Source organism: Nestor notabilis, unplaced genomic scaffold (assembly GCF_000696875.1).
Source record: "Nestor notabilis isolate BGI_N333 unplaced genomic scaffold, ASM69687v1 scaffold14328, whole genome shotgun sequence".
NCBI lineage: Eukaryota > Metazoa > Chordata > Aves > Psittaciformes > Psittacidae > Nestor > Nestor notabilis.
Window position 1 is genome coordinate 81,202 of NW_009939752.1, and position 22,294 is coordinate 103,495.

At 37.7% G+C, this 22,294-nt stretch overlaps 1 protein-coding gene across 1 annotated transcript in view; it reads left to right on the forward strand.

Moving 5' to 3' along the window:
* PPP1R9A (protein phosphatase 1, regulatory subunit 9A) overlaps nucleotides 1-22,294 on the forward strand; it is a 109,834-nt gene that overhangs the window by 80,443 nt on the left and 7,097 nt on the right. Inside the window, exons 5-6 of the mRNA XM_010020027.1 lie at nucleotides 11,892-12,027; nucleotides 19,410-19,565. Of these exons, the coding sequence (XP_010018329.1) occupies nucleotides 11,892-12,027; nucleotides 19,410-19,565 (292 nt within the window). The remainder of the gene's footprint in view (nucleotides 1-11,891; nucleotides 12,028-19,409; nucleotides 19,566-22,294) is intronic.

Here is a 22,294-nt window from a genome sequence, read left to right on the forward strand (position 1 = left end):
ATTATATATTTATAATTGGCTTAGTTCGTGTAATTATCATTGCATAAGTTACAGAATAGAATATTTGTTTCCATGGAAAAATAATGGATTTAGAGGAAGGAAGAAACATAAAACAATTTTTGCACAGAATGCTTCCAGAATCTTTTCTTGGGAAGCAAATTACAGTCCAAACTGGTTGCAATCTAAACCCTTTTGTCACAAAATAGTGGACTGTAAAAAGTAGTTCTTCATTGTTGTTTAGCTCACATTGTCAAGTGTACTATGTATCCTGTGCACTGGGATCATTGGCTTCTGACAGATGTCATTTATCAAGGAGAGATGTGTGAGCTTCTGCATTGTTCCTTGTAAGTAAGCTTAAGATACTGAGCTTCCAGTGGATAAATGACACAGTGAGTTAGTGTCACAACTAGATAAAAAAACCCCATAAAATAATGTTAAAAATAAAATTTAAAGCATTTTATAATAGGAATTATAAAGTATTATTAAATAAAACATATATATGTAAGAATCTATATGCACGCTGGCATACTGTGTGATTAGCAGCATCTTACTAATGCCTATGTCTTAATTAGAGGGAAGGAATGGGTAGAATTTCCTGCAACTCCCCTTAGTTTTGTTTCACTTAAAACTTTATGGGAAAAAACCCTCAGAAAGACTGCTTTACACAACCCAGGTGAGCAATGCATGGGGTTTTTTCTGGTGTGTGGTAGTCTGGGAGCGAGACTTGATGAGATGCTAAGCATTGTGTGACACAGGCTCCTGCCTGGCTTCTGCTCAGGTCCTGAACTGCTGAGTTGTCTCAGCTGTTGAGTTGTCACGGCAAATGTTGAGTTTCATCAGCATCTCTCTACAGTGCTAATGAACTGTATTGGTTTCAGCCACTCAAAATCAGAAATGCTTCCAGAAAGCTGTACTTTGGCTTCATTGTACATTTAAACATTTGCTTGTAAAATACTGATGAATTTAGCTGTGAAAGAAAATGACATTTTTATCTTGCTGGCTGTTTCCCTTGTGCTGTATGACAAAAGAACCCTGCCTGCTGCTTGTTTTGTGGAGAGAACAATTATTTTCTGACAGATCCTCTTTCTCCCTTACACCTTTGTTGGAGCTGGGATGGAGAAATCCCTTGTTTCCACACTCTTTGGCAGGCAGTGCTCACCTCTCCAGCTGAACTGCTGCAGAACGTTAGGGAGGACGTAAGAGGATCTTCTGGGGCAAAATCCCTTGCTTGCTCCCAGCCTAAGCTCCTGCCTGTTGGCAGTGCAGGGAATGATGCTACTGATGTTTGTGTGTGCCAATCCTCTGGCAGCTGCCATTAATGATCCATGTCGCTGTGAGAGCCAGGAGCAGTGGAAAAGATTGTTGCTATATAAATACCTTCTGCAGTTCCTGTGGTGGGGGTCCCAGCTGAACTTCAAATGTGTAGGCAGTGTTCAATCACACACCCCACCTAATTCAAGGCAAGGCAACTTCATGAATCTTTCTTTCATAGGAGAAATCACATACATGCTCACGTCTGCTAATTAATAGTGTCAGTTTAATGGATTTAATAGAACTGCTTTAAAAAGCATAGTTATCTTTGTGATTATAGCATCTGTGCGCACCTTTGTTCTGCCAGGTGTCCTGTACACACAGAGATTTATGTGGATCTCACTAACATTACTTCACATATATAACCCACAGCATTACACATAGACAATTGTTTTGCCCTTAATCTAGTCAGAGTGAATGCGAGATTGTGTAACAGGGTTTGCTATGTCAGATCAGGTGCAAAGAAAGGACATTCATGAACAGAATTACATTAAAGCTACTTCTTAATTCTTTGCAATAAATGCAGTCAATACCTCTTTAGGGAGCTGAAAGCTGAAGTACCAATACTTAGTGATTTATTTTTCTCCTTCAAGCTTTCTGAATACTTTGAATGATCCTGACAAAGGAAGTCGTTGACCTAGAATAGATTTTTGCAATGTTTCTGCCAGAGAAATGTATCCAGACTGTCTGTAGCTGACACAGCAAAGAATTTGTGAAAATGAAGACATGGCTTTTACCATTTGAACTGTTAAGGTGAGGGTGTAAGGGGAGAAAAGCAAGAGCAAATATAAGCATCTGTGATTATTTTATCAATTGTTTGAAGTATTGGACTATTCAAAAGACTTGTCATACCATAATAGAAGATCACTGACCCAATCAATTTGGCTTTTCCAATGATAATAAATTCAATTATTCTTTGTTATAATGTTATATAGGAAAGTAATCAGAACCAACCACATGTACTTGGGTAGCCTATGAGACAAAGGAAAAACAGGGAATTCTTTAATAATCCCAGCTGACTTCTGTTTTTAGGGATGAGAATTAGTGTCCTCGTGACTCTAATCTGACAAATACAACTATGAATGCTATTTCAATTGCTGTAAATATTAAGTCTTCTTTATAATTTTGCTTAATAATTTAGTTTACTAATATGTTAGTGTATTTCAGAGTTTGATTATATACAGGAGGGATTTTCCTGTGAAATGGGTGTTCTTTTTCAACAGTGTTGAGTTTTGCCTCTGCTGTAATTAATTTAGATGCCCCTGCATCTAAATTAATGGATCAGTCAGAGGAGAGCACCAGACTAATATCACTAAATGTTCTGTTCTTCTTCTGACCCCATTTAAGATGTAATCCATCAACTTGAAGTTTGTGAGTGGTGCCTACAATCACAAACAATAGGATAAGGAGGCAGCTTGACAGTGGGAATCCTGTCCTGTCATAGAGCTTCTCCTGTGTTATTTTGCTTGCAGTCTTCTCATGAACTCATTTGAACCTCACATGGTGCTGAGTAGCAGATCTGCAGTTTTTGAAATTGCTTGGGTGATGTTAAGCCTCTGTGCTCCCACTCTTCCCCCTGTTCTTAATCATGATGAAAGGGTGGTAGGGGATGTCTTCAGCAGAGAAAGCTGGCTTGGAGAGTTGTATGCCTTCAGGGAATTTTATTTTTTCTTGAACACACCCACGAGAGAGAACATCTAGTTCTTTTACAGAGAAAACTTTGTCTTTTCATCATCGTTACCTAGTCTCTGTCCCTCCTAGGACAAATACGGGAGCTTTTGGTGGGGACTGCGCTTCTCTGCCTCACTGGATACAAAGATTTGTGCACATGCAGCTCTGTGAGAGGCTTAGTCCCAGGAAAGGAGGACATGGTCCTGGGAAGACTTAATGTGTTGATAAGTAGGAAGGGTCTTTTATGAGAGAGAGAGTCATCAGAAAATCCCAGTCCTTCGTATGCTGCTTATATGCTTTTATTATTACTGCTTTCCTCTGAAAGGTTTCTTTTAAGGAAGTTAACCAAATTCTGTGTTTTACTGGAGAAGTGAATTTTAAATTCCATGTCCTCTTTCCGTATCCTGTTCTATGAATGTGACTAAGCATTTTCTCAGCTTTCCAAATGGTTGCTAGGCACTGAGCGGATGCTCTCATGGTACTTTCTGAGGCTCTTCTTGAGTTGTCAGAGAACCATACAGAACCTGTGCAAAACCTGTTTGTTTTCTCGTGATTGAAAGTAATTAATGGCATTAATTCTAAACTGATGAGTTTACCAGTTTTTGTTTAATTAGATTTTGCTGAAATTTGTCAAACTCTTCCTATCTTAATAAAGAATATAAATAATTAGCAAATTTTGACATGTTTAATTAGTCTTCTAGAGCATTGACAAGTAGGTTCCAACAGTAGGAGTATAACTATTAAACCCTGGGGCTTTCTATTATGAACTATTCTCTGTTCCAGTAAAGAATCGTTTACTACCATTTTTTGTTTTTAATTATCTGGACAGTTTTAATTCAAAGCAGGGTTTTATCTCAACTCCCAGTTCACAGCGTAATTTCTTTTATCTCTTACTGTGCTGCAAATTCAGTCTTTCAGACAAAAATGAAGTCTTTAGTTTTCTCCTAGATAACTGTTACGCAAGGAGCAGTTACAGAGTGAAAAGTGAAAATACTTCTTAATTAACACCAACTTGATAGGGCATTTATGCCTTCTTCAGTTAATTCCTCACCCCATCTTGAGCTGATTTTCTTCTGGAAAATATACTGTCTCAGAAAATGTCATTTGCATGCCTGCTGTTAGTTTTGTTTAACATAACATCTGGAAAGGTAATTTATACAGTCATGTCTTTACAAGCACTAAGACAGTAAAGAGGACAGATGAAATCATCCACAGGATCTAGCCAGCAGTAGCATACCACTGTGGGAATGCTGTATGCTCACAGTAACAGTGAACAGTATCGCTTTATTTTTGTGACTCTTCCCCCTATTCATGTACTCTTCTTCCAGTGCACATGCTTGTGCATATTTTCTCCTGCTCTTTCTTAATTTCCCTGCCTGTGCTCTTATCCTATGAAACAGCTGTATCCTTTAAACATTTACAGTTACTCTCCATACTGCAGATCCACATTGTGGAAGAGGCAGGAGAGACTTGCAGTGCTTCTCAATCCTGGGTTATGAGACAGGACCCAAAAGCAAAAGATAGCACACATCCAGAGGGCTGGATTATGTTGTCTTTTTTTCTGGCTGGGTGTGATGGCTTTGTTCTTCCTTTCCTTGTCTGTTTTGACTTTTTTTCCTTGAATCCATGTGCCGAGGAGAGAATAAGAAGAAAGAAAAGCCCTTTGCTCTGTGATCCTGATAGCAGAGCTGGGACTTCATGAAGGGCTGCTTAAGAAGCCATGTGTGCTTGGTGCACTTTCTACTTCTTTGATACACCTGAGTCATGGACCCAATAGAAATGAAATATGTCATGCCATGTGCCAAAACAGTGTAAATTTCTCCTGTTTATTCCTCTGTGGTTATACTAAAGATTCTGTAATGTCAGCTGTTTTCTTTCTGGTCTTTTGCAAATTTCAAGTGCTAGTAATCATTCTGTAAGACTACCAGGAGTAGCATGCTGAACACTGTGAAGAATTACTCACGAGTACTGTGACCCCTTAGCACCGGTGAGGTAAGACTGCATTCACCACTGCTTTGCTGGGTTATGTTCCTTGTCTGTGCCTGTTGTAGTAGATGAACTGTGCCTCAGACTGTTCTTTGGTGCTGAGGCCAGCTGGCACCAAGTGATCAGGGCTCATACTGTTAAACTTTCTTACCTTTCAGAGTAGGGTGGCCGTATTCAAATTGTCCATTGGAAACATCCAAGCTAACTCGTAGCTTTGCTAACTCCTGGACTGTGTCTGAGTATTATTTGGTAGAATATTAGTTAACTTGGGCTAAACTGTTCCAGAGAGCATTTCAGTGATTTAATAGTGTAGATGATCAATTACTAGTGCTTGGGAGCATTCCCTGGCACTGCTTAATTTACTGGCATAAACATAGCCCCTATGTCCTGAGATCTTGCTAATCTGAATTTTATGGCAAGTTATTCCTCAAAATATTTTCACATTTGGACAGTCTGAGTGTGAAGTATATGGAGAAATCTTCATTTAAAAGATTTTGGCTGAATTATAAGCCATTTTTCTAGTTGTCTAGAGATTTTTTAAAACAGTTAGCTATAACATGAGTTAATAAGATTCAGTAGAGCTGGATTTCATTAGGAGTGGCTTTTCCTTTCCTGGAAAAAGGAACAACTTGACAGGTTTTGAATCACTTCATCTTCATCTAAGCATAAACTCCTACCCCTGTAGCTGAAATATCATCACACATGTTTATTTAGCTATTTTTTTTTACTCTTTCAAAGTACATGATGTTATGTTGTGGAAGCTCCCACCCTGTTTTGGTGCACCTTGATTAATGTTATACAACAGTGTGACAGCTGGGCAGCAATACCCACCATTCATCCTTGCAGGATAACTCACCAAGCCACAGTGGAGGTGCTGTAAGAGCATTTAGCTACCCCTGGACATTTAGGACCCCTGGACTATGAGGGTGGTCCAGCTAGCGTAGAATCTGGATCACCTAATCATCCAGATTAAGGACATGGTCTGAACTCAGCAGCTTACTTGTGGCCCATCTGTATTTTCTTCCTGGATTTCCTTCCCATGGATGGCAGCAAGGGTAAGGAAAGGCAGATGTTACCTCAAAATGCAGTCAGGTTTTAGAAACATTCCTAGGTAGCACTTGTACCTTTTGAACAGAGCTGATGTATGTGCTTCGCTTGCATTGAGGTATGTTAAAGCATAGATTTACAAATGTGTTTGATCTGCCCATTCTCATAAGAATTATGTGGTGCTATAGGGAATGCTAATTAAATGATCATCATGTATTGAAGGAAACCTTTTATGCAAGCATTGTGTTGGGATACTGTCAGACTGTGTGGAAGAGATGGGATAGATTCTCTACCTGCTCTCAGAAGAGCAGAGCAATGTAAGGACCGGAACCTGGAGAGATGCCAAAACATTGAATCCCTTGGCTGATTTTGAAGTACTCTTGAATAAAGCTAATGTGTCAGTGAGGCCCTAGACTGCAATTGATTTCTGTGGGAATAATTAATCTAAGTGCATTAATATTGGTGTGTGGGGTTTTTTACATGACTTCCTTGTCATCTGACTCAGTATCCATTTGGTGTTGGTAGTAGCATAACTTTTCAGAGGCTTGTATCCAAAATGCTGTGGAGAGTCTACTGAGGCTCTTCTGGCACTTCAGCTATTACTTTGCTGCTTGTCCATCATTGCCATTAAAGGAAGACCTGGAGTATGTATCTGAAGAATAGCCACAAGCAGGTTGAAAGCTTATGGGTAAGGATTAGGGACCAATGCAACAGGGGGAACCTTGTGGTTGGTGTCTACTACAGGCTGCCCGATGGAGGGCAGCGTATAAATTTTAATTGCCCCTCTACTCTGCTTTGGTAAGACCCTACCTGGAATACTACATCCAGCTCTGGAGTCCACAGTACAGAAAGACACGGACCTGTTGGATCAGGTCCAGAGGAGGGCTTAAGTACTTAACGGGGCTTAGAAATAAAACTGGGACGAACTTTTTAGCAGGGCCTAGTGCGATAGGACATAGGGTGATGACTTTTAACTTAAAGAGGGTAGATTTTGCCTGGATATAAGGAAGAAATTTTATAACAGTGAAGCAGGTGAAACACCAGAACAAGTTGCCCAGGGATGTGGTAGTTTCCCTGTCTCTGGTGACGTTCAAGGTCAGGTTGGACAGGGCTCTGAATAACCTGATCTAGTTGAAGATGTCCCTGCTCATTGCCAGGGGTTTGGACTAGATGATGCTTAAACATCCCTTCCAACCCAGGCTATATTATGATTGTGTGTCACAGGACTCTAGGGGGTACAGTGGAAGGGCATAAAAAGGTATTCTTCTTGATCATGCCAGTCAGGTCGGACTGGATGCAGGACAGCCCCTGGTTGTGCAGCTGATGTTGCAGGGGAGGCACTGGGTTTTATATACCTTCTTGGTACATGGACAAGATAACAGGCAGTGAATAGAAGTTGCAGCAAGGGAAATTCTGACTAGATATTTTCACACATGTGAAAGAAAAATGTATTATGAGGTTTCTCAAACATTGGGACAGGTTGCATCCCATCATGGGAGTGATTCATAACTCATCAAGGCCATGACAAAGTTAGCCCAGCTTTGAAGTGGGTGGCTTGGGGTGGACCAGAGGTCCCTTCCAGCCTAAATTATGCAATGATTCAGAGTCTTTATGACTCTTAAATTTCAAATAATTTTATCTGCAAAGTGTAATGGAGGCTCATGGGTTGTGAATTCCTTATGTCCAGTCAGTGACCTCTGCATCTGAGGCTGCTGTTTTTTAAGAGAGCTTGATCTTGTTTGTGAAAACCTGACAAATTCCAGCTTGCACTGCTGTAACTAAGACTGCCTTCTTACAGGTTCACACCACTGTTAGCACTTTGGATTAATTATATAACTATTAGCCTAATAGAAGCAGCCAGAGCAGGTAATTGAAGACATCTTGAAATAAATTAGATAAAGACATTTTCTAAAGCACAAAGCAGCTTTTTGCTTTAAAGCTCAGAGGAAAACCATTTTTAAAATCCAACTGTAAAATCCTCCAAATACAATGAAATTTCCTGTGCATTTTTATTGACCGAACTGTATTTTAGGAAAGGTTAGAAGAAAACATTGTGGCAAATCCTGTTGCTGTGAAACCTACATTCTTTATTTCTTAGCACTTAATGCCTGAGGTATTTTCAGGAGAAATCATTGACTCATGTCACTGAAAATCCATGCTGTAGAACTTCAGTTATGTGTCACAGAGTTGGTGCCTTCGCACATTTTTCTAATACCAAAGTTCTGTTAAAAATGGAAATATGTTTTAATTTTATCGATTCTTATAATAATGTTTCTGGTTGTCATAGTTGGTAAAAAAATAAATAAATTCTTTTTGGTTTTTACAAGAGGCATAGGTCTGCAGATCCTCATTTAATAAAAGCTGGAAATACGCAGAAAGCCATATATCAGGTGTGCTTCAAAAACATCAAATCATGACTGGATTGCAGGAGATGTAGGAGTTGCTGCCAATTTCAGTAGAATGCTTTTCTTAGCCACCATTACTGTAGTTTAATTTTCAATTTCTCCAGATTCTTTTAGATATTTTAAGATCCACGATAAAGTCAAATACTAATTATATTCTTAGTTCTCTTCCTGTTTGTTTTAACCACAACCAAAGAGAATATTTTACAGCTGGTAATTCAGCTAAGTTGTGTGTATCTGAATATCAAGGTCAGTTTATGCCTTGCTTTTCTGTGATGTTCTCTCTTCTCTTTTTTGTGGACATCAGAAATAATCAGTAATGGCCTGAGATTTAGTACTGTGATTGCTTGTGGTACAGCATCACAGATTCACTGGGTTTTATTTTGCAGTTGCTGGCTTTAATAGTTAAGGGGAATATTATCGTGATGAGGTTTAAAGGCTTCAAAATCCTCATTTGTCTCATATCCAGAAACATAACCAGCTTCTTAAAAATATTACTGCTGATAGAACTTATAGTTCTCTGTTATAATACTTTTGGCCCTTGAGTCTAATTGATCAAGTCTGAAATGCATGGGTTTAATTTGGTGAGCCAGACTGATATGAAATACATAATTAGCCACTTTGTTGAAGTGTGCATATTACAGTACAGTGGCTAATTTTCTGGTCAGTGAATCACAACCTTACATCTCTTTTTCATATCTAAATACTTCAGATTATGATAGTTCTTGTATTTAAAGTTATTCTAGGTGTAAAGATCTAATTCATGCTTAGCATTTTAATAACTGCCTCTGCTTTACGGTTTTCTAAGAGAAAAACAGTCGTCTCTATAAACTTACAACCTATGGCTTATTTTAGTTACGAGTTAAACATGATTATATGCAGCATGGTATTCTTAAGGTCATGGAATGTAACATGACTTTAGGTTTAGTTTAGTTTGTAAAAGCTGTAATTGTTGTCAATGTAGTGTTCCATTTCACAACTCTACAATTTTTTGCCTAGAACTGACATCAGTCATAGATTGAATGCTTCTAAGTATTTACTTTCACTTTGGAAATGTCTCACTTTAAAGATGTAAACTCGGAAAATGAAACATTCCTTGTGTATTTCTCTTCTGGAAACATTTGCTTTAAATTTTGACATTGCTTTGAGGCTTTTATTCATCTATCATCTAACAGCTTCAGGTATCGTGAGGAACTTCACTTTGACATATGATTCAGGCCTTGAAAATCACATCATGATAGCCTGTGAGTGGTTTGGCATGAGAATAAAATGTCAGTTAATAAGCTTTAACATTTTTTTGTCCTACCTAATCTTGTTTGTCTGTATGAAAACATTATTGCATTGCAGTCTAATGTGTCAAAACTACTCCTAAATAGTCAGGAGTTACCAGATTTCAAATGCATTACATATTGGCTGTTCTAAGTTTTCGGCACACAAAAATGATCGTATGAGGTATTTCAAGTCTCTTATTTTCCAAGGAAGGTGAATTATTAGGCAGTGGGCAAGAGGGAATATGATATTTGCATCACTTTGTGTGGTTCAATAATATACCACATTGGTGATCTCCCTCATGTGTTTACAAATGTGATTCTCTTTCTACTGTGCATAAATAGTACATGTATAAATAATACACTCATGCATAATGTTGCTTAAAGTGTTCGTTTAAAATAGAAGTTTAATTAGAGGTTATTTTTTTCTATATTTTCTTCTCATTTGTTTTTACATTAGAGGAGACAAATACGTAGCAAATATGGGCTGAATCCTTTTTTTACTTCATGTGGTAATATCAAAAGTTCATTGCTCCTCCCAGCTGAGACTGAAGACATGGCTCATTTAATCTTTGTAATACTTGGCTCTAAAATTAAAATTCAGAGGAAACAGGATCCGACTATGAGTCAGTATGCAGAACAGTGAAGGATAGGGGCCAGGAAGAAACATTCTTTTTCTTTCAGCCCAAGGTCTTTATCATTACTGAGAACCAATGTCATATTGCATAATAGCAGGATGTGAGTGCCAGACCATGATCTGTTTTGATCAGGATTAAAATGCTGATGTTACTTATTTCCTTAATTTAGTTGAATTTTCTGCTGTATTTACTATAAATACTTTTAAACTAAGAGACTTTCTTGCAAATATTTTCAGAGCACCTCGTATCATTATATCAAATGGAGTCACTCATTGTCACCTTTCTCATCCTTTTGGAAGTAATTATTGACTTGGATATTTTGATGATGTTGAAATAATCTCCAAATTGTATCCTGTAGAGTCTGACAAATTGTTTGGCATCGGAAATGGACTCGGGGTCATCCACTCATGGAAACTGGCTTACACATGAATGTCAAATCCCAAATGACTTTAACAGTGATAAGAAGTACTAATGAAAATTGTTCTCTTACATGGGATATAATGCACATTTCTACCTTTCATTCCAATAAAAAATTAAATTCACAATTTGAACCAAATGTTGTGGAAACAAATAATCTACCATATGTAGTATCTCATTGTCATCATTTCTTTTCAGCTCTGCATAATACTTTTTTCACTGGTAATTACCTAATTGTCTTCTTAGCCTGCTAAGAAAATATTCCTTCAGTTTGACATCTTTAAATTGTGCTTTTGTTCAGTAGTTTACAGTGTGTTGGTACTGTATAATGGGTGTTTATCATTCATACTATAGATAGCAAAATATCTAATTATGGTTATGCCACTGTGCTGAAAAGAAGTGTTACAATCCAAGCCAAGTCTGAATTGCAGTTGCTGAAAGCAAGATTAGGAAGCAGTCTTGTACATCTCAACCAAGGAAGAAGCACTTCCCTTGCCTTTTGTTAAGCCAAAAAAATGTGCTCGCAGTGTTCAGCAATAGCTAACAGTGAAGAAAAACGCTCCTTAGCAACAGACGTTCGTGAAATAAAAGAAAGATTTAAATGCAGCTTAAAATTAGGGAAATAGTGTCTGTCAGATTTAAAAATGTAGAAACAGATTCTCTGTTATAGACAGGAGGAAGGCAAATATAAAAGCTCAGAAATATCTTCTAAGTCAAGATGGAGAAAGAAATGCACTCTGGTATGTATTCCTTTCACTACAAGCTGCCAGACTTGTGTCCATGCTGTTACTGTGCATCTGGTCTTCTAGGAAGTGCATTGCTCTAAAGGGAATGGAATTGATGATACATTTTTTAAAAACGACCCTGCTCTAGGTCTGTGTCTGTAAAGTTCAGAGAATAATATTTATTGAAATTTGAAGTGAAGGTTTTAATAGTGACTTCTTTTTTCACCCTCCTGTAAAAATACTTTCATGGCCTGATCCCTCCCTCTTCATCTTGCACGTAGTGCCTTTCTGGCGAATGTCATCCACAGAACACATTTAAAACAATCATAGCCATGTATCTTTGAAGGAAAAGGCTACCCTCTATACAAGACACAGCTAAACATCTAAACAACAGGAGTAATATTTTTTTACTACTACTTTGTATAGGTTTGTAATTGGACGAGAAAAACCAGGACAAGTGAGTGAGGTTGCGCAGCTGATTAGCCAAACTCTAGAACAAGAACGCCGCCAGAGAGAGCTGCTGGAGCAGCATTATGCACAGTATGATGCAGATGATGATGAGGTAACAGACTGTCTTAACACTACACTAGTTCTTGGTTTTTAATGTTCTGTTTTCTGTTCCTAATTCCTTCTTTTTAATTGTCACTCAGAGGTCGGCTTCTGTCCTTCTCCATTACCTTTGCTGCTGATTTTTACAGATTTTGATGATGAATCTTATTTGAAGAACAAAGTTACTGAGAAGTTTTCCACATGAACTTAAAGTACTTGTTTTGTTACAGAAGAGCAAATATCAAATTGGTCAGTGCTGCTGTAATCGTTGCTCTTCCTCTGAAGGCATGTGCTTTTCTGAAATAAGGGAATAAAGTTGGATTCTGAAACAGTAGCTTTTGTGAAAGTTGGTAAAAGTCACCTTCTAACTTCTAAGGGGTTCAAGAAGTTTTAGACTTTTTTTGGGTTTTTTTTTTCCTCTGGAAGAATTTATGTTCTTCTTAATTCAGAACATTAAGAAATATTCTAAAAACTCCAGGTAAGACCCGTCCTTCCACGCACTTGCTTTTTGTTTCTGTGTGAAGAGGTGCTCAACAGTATAGAGAGTTGATCTACCGTGTGTGAAGTGTATGTTGATATTCACAATTAGTGTCTGATGTCCCAATACAAGGGTTTTGAAACTATCAACTTTATACAGTAAATATTCCATACTATCTTGCTGTTCTCTTAAAATTCCTGATATGCCTAAATACCAAGATACTTGAAAAGATTCATGAGAGAGCTTTTTCAGAGACTACTGCCTGTGTTACTCGCTCAATTAGCTGTTGGGTTAAGGTAAAAGGCAGGTGTAACAAACCCCTTCCACGTAGACCAAGCATACTACCTTCATTTCACATTATCTTGCATAATTTTATTTGAAATGCCAGACTCCATGTATTGGCATGCTTTTGTCCTGGGGCAGACTGTGTGTGGTGTTTTTTTTTTATGGAAGGAGGCAACTGAAAAGGGGAGACAATAGAGAATGAATGCTATGCATTTATTTCAGTTTCGTTTTCCTTTGGGTACTGAAACAAGGCTTCTAAACAGTGATATAAGAAAAAAATACTTCGAGGTAAAATCAGGAAACACTTGGATTTTGAAATACACTGTTGAACTAGCAATAGGTGTCCCAGAAGACTAAGTAAAAGTCCTATCTAGCCCCAGTGATGCTTTCACTTATTTTAATGTTTAGAATGAATTCTGTTATAGGTGCATATTTATGCATATAAATAAAATTGTACTTGTCAGTATTAGGGATGCATATGTATGTGTGCCTGTGCGAGACCATGAAGGCCAGAAAATCCATATCCTCTCTGTTCCTTCCTTAAACTATAGAAGCATACAAGTCTTCCAGATTGTGTTTAGTCTAGAATTAAAATTCAAGATCTTAACTAATTTCTCAAAGTAACACTGCCGTCTCCTCAAAACCAAAAAGAAGAGACAACCCCCTCTAGCCTTTGGAACAAGAGAGTTCTCATAATTCACCACAGATTTTATTGGGAACATGCAGCAATCCTGATTTATTTCTTTTTCTTTTTCTCACCTGCCATTCAAGTAAATTTATATAACTTGCACTATTCCCAGGCAATTGACATAATGGAAGCTCTGATCTAATGCACATTAGGTGCAGTTCAAAGCCATTTTTGGTCACCACAAGCACTTCTACTCCATTTGCTGTCAAATAGGAGCATTACTACTTTGAGCTCACCTTGCTCTGTGAGGGCAAATGTGGCTGGGTTTGTGTTGCTGTATGCCAGACACCACTGCCAGCCCTGCGTTCTTTGGCTCTGGTAAGCAGGGCATCTTTTGGGCAAGAAGATCAGAGTTTACACTGTCTGAATGAATATCCACAGATGTACAAAACCCCCTACCCTTTCAAGTCCATTTCCTCAAGGTGAAAGTGATTCTGACTGCATGAAATTCAGGAATATTTGGATTGCTGAGTGGCACAGAATTATACAGGAGTTGCTTAGTCTCAGAGCTATCAAACTGTCCTATTCATTTGTAGACAGTTCTTAAAATATGGTAACATGGATCTCCAGCTACAAAGCTGCATAAATAAACAAGAAAATTATCTTTATTCAACCCTCCATTGAGGCTGTCAAGTTCTGACCCTCAGAGATTTTACCACAAAGACAGCAATAACATATCAGGTTTCTGGAGCAGGATGTCAGTGATCAGTGTTTGTGTCCTGCAGTCACTGCACCTGACTGTGTTTGGTAGAGCTGGTCAAATCACAGGAGGAGAACATGTGCCAGGATGTGCAAGTCCTGGTGCTTTATTTTGCTGTGCTACCAGCTGGCTGGATTTCCTCTGTTTTGAAACTTAAGACAATCTTCATCATAGCCCAAGCAGCATCTAGCTATTTGAGAAGGATCTGAGTTCTTTAAAATAGCAGCGTTATTGAGACAGTTTCGACTTCTACCAGCCAGTGTGCACTGGACTTGAGTCAGATGCTAAATTAGAGAGATTTGTTAGCCTGCTGTAACTTCTCATTCCATTGCCTTGCAGGAATGTTACATGACAGTTATTTGTTGTGGAAGATTCATACTGCTACAGATAATGTTTCCAAGAAAGATACATCATTTACTACATAAGTGATCCTGCAAGAAACATCATTTACTATATAAATGCCCTGCATCCTTGCACTTCAGAATCTGCTGTTACCATGGGCTGCAGGTTTTCACAGGGTTGCAGGATGCTGCCGAATGCTCCTTCATTTAAATCTTTGCAAGGAAACAAAAGAACCTAGTGCAGAACTGACAAACACTGAAAGAAAAGGGATGCCTGCGAGGCGCAAAGACAAGCAGATAAACGTGCAATAGCTCACAATGTGTTCTTAAGCTCCCATGAGACACACAGGGCCAGTAGTATCAGTTATTTCTCAAGTACTACTTACGATAGGCAGCCTTGGCGTTTCCAGGTGAGCCTGTGCTAACTACAGTAAAGCTGGAGAGTGTGTTGTTTCAGGTGCTGCCCCTGGATAGCCTGCTGCAGAGTTTACTCATCACCAGTTCATCTAGCTTCCAAAAATCCCACATTTTTTAAATTTATTGTGTCCTGTCAGAAAACAAACTCAAAGGCTTTGAAGTAGGCACTATCTTTTTATTTCCTACTTAGTGTATTAAGTATGACCTGAATCTGTATCCTTGACAGAAACCTTTGTGTTAACACTGTGTTCTGGGCACATTTTAGTCAAATTCTGCCATTCCTTGGAATTTTGTTTTGAACATGGTATTTATCTTCTTCGTGTTCTACAGTGAATGGAAGAAGCCACATAAAGCAGATGACCTGTTCCCCTGCAGTCTGCACACTGTGATGCAGGATGTGAAATTAGTAATTTATTGCAGAATTCTGTTCACTCTGTGGCCACAGACAAGCAGTTTTGTGCAAGTGACATTTTAATGTATTTTAATATTACTAATAGTAATTAGATTATTTTATAATTTTTCATTGTTATTTATCAGGATATTCTGAGACCAAACCAACATTAGAACCATTCAAGAAAATCTTGACACACACGAAAAGAAAAATGTTGCAATTTGTTTGAATGTCTAACCCCAAAGAATACATTTGTTAAACAAAATCTTTCAGAGAGTACTTTTCCAACATCATTAATGTGAAGAGCTCTTGTAAAGTGATGATTGATACTGTACCATTCTATGAAGTAAAAGCCACGAACAAATTAAATGAAGAGGCAGGCTTGAGTTATTTTTGCAGTTCTTGCAGTGGTGTTCCCTGATTTTGGGAGAGTTACAGCACAAACAAAAGATTTAGCTTGATGCAGTCTTTGTTAATGGTGATTTGGGGAAGGCCTGTCTGCATTACTCTGGCTGGTGCTGCTGCTCCTTCTTTCTGCTTGGGAGTGTTAGGCCCTTTTCAAGAATTTACAAGGCAGCTAAACAGTGTGAGTTGCACATTTTGTCTTTTAAAGTGGGAAGTTGCAGTTCATGCTTATAAAGATAATTTCATGTTATTAGCTGTGATAGCATATAGGAAAATTGAATGGCTAATACCAGAAGTTATTGCTGTGGGTTGGATGAGCTAAAGCCCTAGGTGCTACTGAAAGGAGAAATAGATCTTTAGCATGGATGAATTTTGTTCACCAATACAGACTGAAGAGTCCGAGATTTTCCTTCAAGAGCATGTAAGTTTTCATTGACTTTCGAGTAAAAAAAGTGTTATTGTTGTTGTCAGCTAAGAAAGCAAAATGTATTGCAAGGAACCTCAGGCAACTACAATAACAACTTACCTCACAAGGCTTTGTTATTTTGAAATAAAATAACTTTTGTCTGTGCCTTGCTGCTCCTTGTAAAATACTGACCTTCCCCTTCTAAGCTTACTGGCTCAGGGTCTGAACAACCTCCTGGTATTTTCTGGTGAAACAAAAGTCAGCAGAGAATTTTTTCAGGGAAAGCGTGTTTCATGTAGTTTATGATATATATATTTCCTTAAAGCACAAACTGGTTCTTTTGAACCTGTAATTTGTATTTCATGTGATTGTAAGATCAGATCGCTTTCTTTTGAAGATGAGAGCAAAAGTCCCATTTATTTCTGTGTTCTGTAATGTGTTTATGTCATCCTGCTGTCTTGTTTACCTGAGCAAACTGCGGTGCTTTGCTTTGATGACTACTTTTTGCATTAATTGAAGCAAAAATGACTGTGCCCACAGACACTCATTACATACAATTTGAAGCAAGATTTTCCTTTGTGTTCATTTTTGGCTGCCTGATGACCATCTTCAAACAGTTTGGCTCTGGAGGCCAGGAGAATATTGCCTGCTCTTGAATTCTTTTCCCTTGTATAACCTATTCCTTCATATATGTTTGGTTTTCTTTTTGTATGCTATACTTCTCTTTAGTTTAAGTCTGTGAAGGAATCAATTTTAACTAAACTCATCTGTTTTATTCTTTTACCAAAACTGGAATATCTAATTAAAATTTTGCATTACATTAATATGTTCCTTTAAAATGCACATGTACCTGATCTGTTTTTTTACGTAAACTGGGCATAAGTTTGTTAGTTAATGACCCTATTTCTGCCTCCTCTCTGCATGCTTCAGAGATTTCCTTGCCACTGCTGATGGACCTGCCAAGATGTTTTTTTCATGTAGAAATGATAGTTGTGTACCACCTAAATAGTTTTTTTCAGACAAATGACTGCAAAATTGGCAGTACATGGATTGGGTTAGTATTTTGTCCCCACAATAATTCATTTCATTGAAATCTCACTGGTATTTTTGAGTTAGTTGTTCCGCTTCTCATCGCCCTGATGGTGTGTGGAGGCAGTGATACGTGCTCCTGGAAAAAGCCAGGAGAGTTAGCAGCCTAATTTTTCATTTAGACAGTAACTGCACATAGCCATGGGGAATAAAATAGGAAGAGAAGTTACTACAGGTGTGCCATGATAGAAGAAATTTGTGTGTGAGAGATCTACACATACAGAACGATCAATTTAATTTCAGGTGTTGTTTTGTTTAGCTGTAGTGCTAACATGCCTGAAAACTCCAGTGAGATGGATTGTATGTACTTAGCTGCTGTTTTAAACAAGGAAAAAAGAAGCAAAACCAGCTGTTAACTCATTTTTTTTGCTGAAGACTACTCAGATTCTTAGTCTTAGTAGACGTAAAATGTGTAAAATAAATTGTAACTGTATATTTCATTGGAGAATATGTAACTATTTATAGAGATAGTTCTTCTAAGGAGTGGCTTTCATTAACAGTGACGTTTTAAAGTATGCATGGGTCGTGCACATTGGTGACTTACCTTCTTTATGATAGTTCTTTTGATAGTTCTTTTTTGATAGGTTTTTTTATAGTTTTTTTTTATAGTTGTAACATCAGAAGATTTTACTAAATCATTCTATGCTTTCTGTGTGGTTTGGCTTTCTTTGCTTTTTAAAACTTTAGTGAGGAGATATAGATTTTTCATGATCTCTAAAGGTCCCTTCCAACCCAAACTGTTCTATGATTCTATATGCTATTCGTCCAAGAAAAGGTGATGTCTTATTGCAAGTATACCACCCTACTGGATGCATACATAGACCTTTTCTGTCTGTGTGTACTTGTGCACCTAGACTTAACATGCTTCCATGCACTGCTTTTAGTTGAGAGAGATTCACATAAGCCTAAACAACAGCTGGAAAACTAAATGAAGGTAGGAAGTTGAGATTCAAACTGTTGTTCAGATATTTGAGTTCTTAAATGTTGTTTTGAAAAGTTCTTTTGGCAAAAAATGACACTGATTGATAGATAATCCTAGTGCTATTGGGAATATACTTCTGGCAACAATGTTATGTGTCATCTTTGAAACTGAAACAAAAACTTGAGTAGTTCTGCCAAAATTTTGGTGTTATTACTGTATAAACATGAGAAGGACTGCACCCCTTCCCCCACCCTTCCTTTTCCATGTATTTATCAAGCCCCAAGCTTTATAAATCCAGATGTGGCCCTGAGGGAAGTGTTTGCTTTATACTATTTTTGCACAGTCATTTGCACAGCCAGCAGGCTATCTGTGATCCATACACAATGTACTCTGGCTTCCAGAAGGAGCCCTGCTAAAGCAAAGTGGTATCCAGCCATCTTAGGCATGGGCAGAGATGAGCACAGGTGTCTGTGCAAATGATTGTCTAGCTAACTTGGGGTTTAATATTGCAAGCTTTTTCTTTTCAATATTATTGTTTCATTTTGTTTAATCTTGAGATCCTGATTATAGCTTACAATTTTTTTAAATCCTGTTTTGTCAACAAATTGTTCACATCTCATAGTTTAGCAGCCCAAGAAACACCCACATTTTCTGTTTAAAACCAGCTAGAAGCAGCTCCTTATTCAGGGTGAAAATGCAATAAAAACTGACTTTAGTTTCTGAACTTATCTTTGACACTCAGTTTCTTTTTCCTGCTGTTGTCTTTCTGTGTGAATGTGACTCTTCTATCATTGATTTGTTTATAAAGAACAAACCAATTGATTTTCAAATTTAACATGGAGTATCACTGGAGAATTACTTCCTCCAGATGGCTTACAAAAGACTAATCAAGATCCTGTCGGTGTTACTGTGCTTTTATTTCTGTTTGGAAAAGATTCATTGCTAAATTTGAGATAAATTTGGAGAGGTCTTCCTATGGAAAAGAGGCTTCACTTGTAAAAGGATGAAAACCATTGAAACAGAGAGCCAGTAATGCTGAAGCACTTAATTCTTGGTGCTTAAGACACTGTCTTCTCTCTCTTAATGTTCTGAAATACTACTGTGGAGTTGTATTTTGTCTGGTAGAATTCATAAGCACTGGCATTATAGCTGGAGAAAAAGATAACCTTTTTTGTATGCAGTGTGCTGTGTTTGCACAGTAGCTTAATTACTCTTTGAACAGTCTCTGCCTATAAGAGGGTAACTGGAATTTCTTAAATGCTATAAAATTAAGACAGGGGAATATGCTACAGATGAAGAAGATGACGACATGGGACCTGTCCTTCCAGGAGGTGACATGGCTATTGAAGTGTTCGATCTCCCTGAAAATGATGACATGTTCTCCCCAAGTGATGTGGACACCAGCAAGCTTGCTCACAAATTCAAAGAGGTAAGTTACAGATCAGAAAATATTCCTGAAATATCTCACTTTGATTAGATTTCTAGTTACCTCATTGCTCAGTGCTTGTCTTTTCTCTTGAAAAGAAGAGTTGATTTCTAGCTGTTTGTGTGACTTCAAAAGTTCTGCTTAAAAGAAGTGGAACTATCAGATTTTTTTTAGCATCAGATTTCAAATGACTTGTGTTGATAGAGGGTAATTTATAATTGAAGTTTTCAGGACAGAAGTTACTCAGCCTTCAGCATTTAGTTTGAATTTTGTGACCAGGAAGACAAAATGCAAGTTAATTCATTGCTTGCAGATTGCTGCTTTTTGGTTTTTTGGTTGGTTTTTTTTTTTTTTTTTTTGTAAAATTCCAGTCAAAAGTGATCAGGAAAACTAAAGAGCAAATGCTAAATTTCAGTGAAAAGGGACATGTGGAACTCATCCTGTACCATTACGCAGTGACTCGTCAGTGTACAGCAATGTCATATGTTTGGCCATGTGTTTAGAAAGATGCTGTATTGGGGAAGCTGGCGTATTTCAAGCTGGTGGTTTACTAACTTCTGTGCTTACAGAGTTTGTATAGCATCCACTGGTACTGACTGGAGCTTGATTCAGTAGTGTTCATTGCAGTCATTGAATTCGTATAACTTAACATGCCAGTGTACTGAGAAATGTTTCTCTGTATTTTAGGTTGTGCTTTTGATGTGCTTTATATCTAAGCTTTTCTGAATTCTGATGCAAATAAAGACATGAAACAACTGGCTTTGTCTAAGCCCACGGTGATAGGCTGGGCGATGACAATAAACAATTTAAACACAGGAATAGGGAAAGTAGCCAGAACCTAATAGGAGATTTGAGCAGTAGAACCAGCACCCATTTTATCCTTCTTTCCCTGTCCTCTCCCCTTGGCCTTCCCTCCACTCAAACCAAATATTTTATCTTCTGTAAGTATATGTTGTTACTACTTTCTAGTGGGAGTAATGTATGAAAAAGAATGAGTCAATGAGCAACCAGTCTTTCCCTTTTCTGCAGATACCCTTTTCAGCCTTTGGATGCATACTGTTATTAATTGTTGTTTCCTGAAAGTTTTTTACTTTACTGATAATTTTCTCACTCCCGATTTCAAGTTCCAGGCTCTCGTGCAAATTAGCAGTTTACTTCATTTTCCAATTGCATCATACACGGTGATACTTTCTCAAAGTGGTGGGAAGACACTACCATTCTGATTATGCCAGTGTACCACATCTGTGCAAACTGCAGATGCAGTAATGGGCAGAACCCTCACCTTTGAATAGATTACCTTTCAGACTATGCCTGGATAGAGTTTCCGTCAGCATGGGCTGTTGCCATGCTTCAGCATGACCAAACTGATTTGAAGCTGTTTGCAGACCTGTCTGATGTAATGGCCTAAAACTGCTGGTGTAGAGGAGATCAGGTGGAGGCACTTTGGGTCCTCCAGGTCAAGTGCAAATGAGAGCCTGAGAAGAAAACATTAAATGCTCCTGCAGAAGAACGGACTCTTTTTCACTAACCCACACAGTTACTGCTGTTTAGGAATATGCCACTTTTGTTTCAGCAATTGTATTTATTGGTGCACAGCTGCATTTTGTTGGCTGCTACAGAGTGACTACATGTATTTTTCTTGGTATTTGCCCTGAATTCTTTCAACACTAGAGGACTTGTTCATGATCACGCTGCACAAGCCCACACAGTGTTTTCTGGAATTGTATTTAAAGAATAACTGTTCTTTCGTGTTCTTACTGTAGAGATTAATGAAAGTATTAAACAAGTGGGTTGGACATAATCTTTAAGCATAATAGTTTGACCTAATTAGTTGAATTCAGTCTTTGCAATGAAAAATGTTCTCACATGCTCCGAGAACACTCTTATTTGAAATACTTTGCTTTTGGAATGAAAGTCGGAAGAGAGATAAATCCTGGGTGAATTGCTGTACTTCTGCAAGTCTTGTTTTCCTGGCTGTAAAACCAGAAAAATGGGCCTGATTTTCCCTAACTGCTTTGAGAGAAAGAGCTAGAAGCTTTATTTTAGCTGTGATGATTGATGAGAGACAAGATCTGTAGGGAGAAGGGACATCTTATGTAAGAATTAGGTATTTTATTTCATATCTTAACAAAATATATGAAAAATTGATTATTATTATATGTAAAAAAATGTAATAAGTGCATTAAAGTTGTCATGCAGATTATTAGATTCCGTTGGGTACTTTTGTTGCCAGTGCACTCTGGATATTTTAACATTTCCTAGCATTACTTCCCATTCTACCTTTTGGTCTTAGGTGAATTCAGTTAATTTTCTCTAGATGTCTTATTTTTTATAAAATGTTTTATTGTTTTGAAGAAAATTAATCAGCTTTTCACATTTCCTTTGAAGAGGAAATGTGCCAAAGTGATTCAAAATGTCTTTGTTAAAATGAAGCCTTCACAGCTTCATTGACTAAAAATCATAAAAAAACAAAATAATTGCTGCCAAGAATTTGTCTGGCATTATGTAGGACATGGAATAAGGTATTTCTGCTCCCCTATTAGTAAACTTGATTGAAAATTTTTAATTATAGTGTCCAGATTTGCTTGCCAAACAGTTGTCTGTGCCTGTTGTTCAGTCTAACCAATAAATGTGTTAGTATTTCTCATCTATTCTGCAAGCATAATTAGTTCTTTAAAAAAGGAAAAGAAGAAAAAAGTAGATGACCAGCTACACATTTGTCTGTTCAGCAG